The following is a 4718-nucleotide window of genomic DNA, read 5'->3' on the forward strand; positions in this document are numbered from 1 at the left end:
ATACAGCTCGAAACGTTTCTTCTATTCATCATTCATTTTTTTTAATTTTGTTTTTATGATTTTTTTTATTATTTTTTTATTTTTGATTTACTTGTTTCCGAGTCGATTTGAGGTTTTTATAACGGTCCCACTTAAGACCCACACTTTATCTAGAACTCTCCGAGGTTGCTAGATAATTGTGGAGGGGTCACAATTCATAAAAACGGTCCTCTTACAACCAATACTTACTAGAACTCCCTGAGGTTACTAAGTAAGAAAGGATGGAATTTTACTCAAATTGGTCTTTAAGCAAAAATTGCTTATGTTGACAAAACAAGCTTTGTTTTTTTATTATTATTATTTTTTTTTTGTATTTTATGATTTTTTTTTTTAAGATTTAAAACCTAAAAAAAACAAATAACAAAAAAAAATAGAAAATAAATAAATAAAGATACAAATCTAATCAATAGAAAATAACAAAAAAAAAATTTAAACAAAAGAAATATTTTACCAACAAAACTAACTAACAAAATATAAGCAACCAATAAACTAAGCAACCAATAATAAAAATAAATTAATTAATTAATTAAAACTAAACTAACAAATAGTTAAGCAAGTTCTTTTTTTTTACTACAATAAAAAAAGAGAAAAATAGAATAAAATAAGATATCAAAAATAAATTAAAAAAAAACTAATTACACACATAAGTTTTTTTTTCAACCATAATAAAAAAAAAGAGAAAGAAAAAAAAGAAAAATAACTAAAGAAAAATAACAACAAAATAAAATAAAATAAGTTACAAGAAAAAAAAAACTAAATAAAATAAAATAAAATAAGGTACAAGAAAAAAGACTAAATAAACATACAACAAGTTTTTTTTTAATGTTTTTTGTTTTTAATTTTTTTCTTACAACAATAATAAATAAAAATAGAAAAAGAAAAATAACAAAATAACAACAAAATAAACTAAGAAAAATGACCAAAAAAAATAAAATAAATAAATAAACTAAGAAAAAGAAAGGGTAACAAATTTTTTTTCGGCACAACAATGACAAAAAAAAATGAAAAACTAACTAAAAATGAACAATAAAAAAAATAATGATAGTGATTTTTTTTCTTTTTTTAAGAGTAAATAAGATAAATCTAAAAAAAAAATCCTAGAGAAATATACACAAAAAGAAAATGATAGAATTACTTACCTCTTTTACAAAATTTATTGAAATTTTTTTTTCACTATTACCTCCCCGACAACGGCGCCAAAATTTGTTTAACGCCCAAAATGTGACTACCACTAAGCGGTAGTTGTAGTAAGATCGGGCAGTCGATCCACAAGGAGGTAACCTAAAATCAAAAGATTAGTAGAAAATAACACAAAAAGTTAGTAACAAGAAATAAATAAAATTGTAAATGGAAAGAGGTTTGAGATTTTGGTATTGTATTTTTGATAAAGTGATGAAATGAGATAAGTGAAATAAATGCAAGATGTAATCAAGAGTTTGAGAAAATGGAAGGTTTCAAGAATCATCCATATGCTTGTTTAGTTACTTGGTTACTTGATTTACAAAAATACACAAGTAAATAGTTCACATCCCAACATTTACTTGGAAAATCTAACATTAAAGTCCATATTATTTTCTAACAAAAGTTCATTTAAATTATAAAGCTCTTTACTTTAAAAGCACAATGTTAATCTTATGAAAAATCTAACAATGACAAAATACCCAAAGGCAATAATGCAATAGAAGATTAGACATAAAATTAGGTATCAATATTACTTTTACTAAGAGCTCTGTTTTCTCTCAGAGATTTTTCTCTGGAGCCATGGCAAAGAGAACTAAAGCTCAGCGGCAAATCAAGAAATCGGGAAGCAAAATTAAGAAGAAGACTGGTCTGACTTCGTCTGATCCTGTGAAGAAAATCAAAGCGATCGATGAAATACTAGGGGTTCAAGCCATAGTTTTTTTCTGATGATGAAGGCGAAATCGTTATCAGTGAGAAAGAACCCTCGGGATCACCATCGTCTCCGAAAAAGACAATCCCATCAAAACGAGACGCGAAGGTGAATGAAGCAATTTCAGCTTATGTGCATCAATCGCAAATATGCGAGCAAAAGATAAAATCAGGTAAGGAAACGATTACTCCAACCATTCTCAATTCCAGCATCAATAGGAATTTGAATGCAAAATTTGGGGACATGACTACTGGAAGATCAGGGGGGAAGCTATCAAGATAGAGATGGAAGATATAGAAGATGAGATTGCCTATTGGAATTCTGCAATGGTCTGTTATGTTTTAGGGGCTAACCCTCCACTAGGGGTTTTTGAAGGTTTTGTCAAAAGAATGTGGAAGGAGCAGGTGGATAAGGTGGGGCTAATCAACCACGGTATCTTCATTGTTCGATTTCATGATGTGGAGAGGCGAGATCAGGTCATATCAGGGGGTTTCATGTTTTTTGACAAGAAACCTATCATCATGAAGCCTTGGGTTGCATCTGCAGATTTTAAAAAAGAGAATGTAGACAAGGCACCTATATGGATACAGCTTAAAGGTTTAGATCTCAAATATTGGGGGGGAGAAGGCTTTGTTCAAGATACTTAGCCAAATAGGAAACCCGGTGATGGTGGACCAGATCACTCAGAGGAAAGAACGGCTCAATTATCCGAGAGGCATGGTGGAGGTGCACCTAAAACAGGAGTTCCCCGAGCTCATTTATTTCATAAATGAAAGAGATGAGGAAGTGTCAGTTTTTGTTGAGTATGAATGAAAGCCAACGCTGTGCAGAAATTGCCAAGGTTTGGGTCATGAGACAGGGATATGTAGGAAACAGTCGACACAGAAGAAAACTTGGGTTATGAAACATAATTCAGAGAAGGATACAAGGGAGACTTCAGATAAGGTACAGGATGAAGAAGGATTTCAGGAAGTTTGGATTCAGGAAGAAATTGTTCTTCCTATTGGGAACAATTTCTAGATTTTGAGGAAGCAGGGGCGTGTAGATGAAAATGAAGATGAGAATGGAGGTGGGGGAGAGCCACCTCTTGGTAATGGATAGAATTATGGCATGGAACGTCCAAGGTCTCAACAATCCAAACAAGCAAAATGAGATTAAATATCTAATCTCAAACAAGAAGATCGGATTGGTTGGGCTCTTGGAAACAAGGGTGAAAACCCAAAAGCTTGGTGAAGTATATATAAGAATGTTCGCAAGGTGGTGTTTTTCTTCGAATAATGCATGGCACAAGGGAGGCCGAATAATAATTAGCTGGAATCCAGCTATGTTTCAGGTGGATATTAGGAAGTGCTCAAGTCAAATGATACATTTGGAGGTCAAGACGGGTGACAGACATGAAGGCTTCTTGATTACTTTTGTTTATGCCTTTAATGATGCAAATGGTCGGAACTTACTATGGAGAGATCTCAAAGGCTTAGCAAGTAGAATTAGACAACCATGGGTGGTTCTAGGAGATTTTAATGATATTCTAAATACAGAAGAAAGAGTGGGGATCCGGTCACAGGGAATTGGGACTTTGGCATTTAAAGAGTGCATTGAAGAGTGTAAACTTGAAGATGTGAAATACTTGGGATGCTTTTTCACATGGAATAATAAGCAAGACAAAAATAGCAGAATATATTCCAAGCTTGATCGAGTAATGGCTAATCAAGAGTGGTTCATCAAGTATGAATTGACGGAAGTAATGTTTTTACCTGAAGGGAACTTGGATCACTCTCCAGCTGTGCTAACAGTATACCCAGAAGTTAGAGGGGGCAAACAGCCATTTAAGTACTTTCGCATGTGGCAACTCGCATCAGATTACAAGCAAAAAGTACAAGGTAGTTGGGACCAGCCATGTCAAGGTACTGCTATGTTTAAGTTGCTTCAGAAATTAAAAAGGCTCAAAATTGTTCTCAGGGACATAAATAAGAAGGGGTTTGATAATATCTCAGTTGCTGATACTTTAGCTTTACAAAAGTTACTCAGGAAGCAACAGAGCCTACAGGAAGATCCTTTGAATGAACAGCTGATAAAGCAAGAAGAATTGGCAAGGCAGAAGTATTTGCATATTCACAAAAGCTATATATCCTTTCTGCATCAGAAATAAAAAATGGACTGGATCAAAAAAGGAGATGAAAATACTCAGCTTTTTCATTCAAGCATAAGAGCTAGGAGAGTAAGGAATAGAGTCTATACAATACAAGACATGGCTGGAAATTGGGTAGAAAATCCTAGAGAGGTAGCTACAGCTTTCCTAAATTACTATCAGCAGCTTTTGGGCTCACAGTTGGCAGGAAGAAGGAGAGTGCGACTTAATATAATAAGAGCTGGACTTGTGATAACTGAGGCAGATGCTAAAGTTCTGGTGTCCGAATATACAAGTGAAGAAGTGAAAAAAGCCATGTTTGATATTCAAAGTATTAAAGCCCCTGGACCAGATGGTTACCCAAGTTGTTTCTTTCAGGATAATTGGGAGATAGTAGGAGAGGATGTGAGTGCAGCAGTGTTGAATCTTCTTCATTCCGGGCAGTTGTTAAAAGAGGTGAATACTACAAGCTTAACCTTGATTCCAAAAACAAACTGCCCATGTAATGCCCCAAATTTCCTAATAAGGTTTAGGACCTTGATTAAGAGGCCGGGAGGGCCATAATTGATTTACTATAGTATTTAATGATTATATGCATATTTACGTGAATTATATTATTATATGATGGTGAATGCATGCATATGGGAGAATTTATTATTG

General features: G+C 33.5%; 1 protein-coding gene across 1 annotated transcript; it reads left to right on the forward strand.

The window, feature by feature from the left end:
• Window positions 1-2981: 2981 nt before the first annotated feature.
• LOC133815604 (uncharacterized) lies at window positions 2982-4079 on the forward strand. The gene has a single exon (XM_062248422.1). The coding sequence runs from the start codon at window positions 2982-2984 to the stop codon at window positions 4077-4079; it is 1098 nt and encodes a 365-aa protein (XP_062104406.1).
• Window positions 4080-4718: the final 639 nt, after the last annotated feature.

Source organism: Humulus lupulus, chromosome 2 (assembly GCF_963169125.1).
Source record: "Humulus lupulus chromosome 2, drHumLupu1.1, whole genome shotgun sequence".
NCBI lineage: Eukaryota > Viridiplantae > Streptophyta > Magnoliopsida > Rosales > Cannabaceae > Humulus > Humulus lupulus.

What these genes read in the sequence shown, in the direction of transcription:
- LOC133815604 (XM_062248422.1), top strand. Translation starts at nt 2,982, where the DNA reads ATGAAGATGAGAATGGAGGTGGGGGAGAGCCACCTCTTGGTAATGGAT.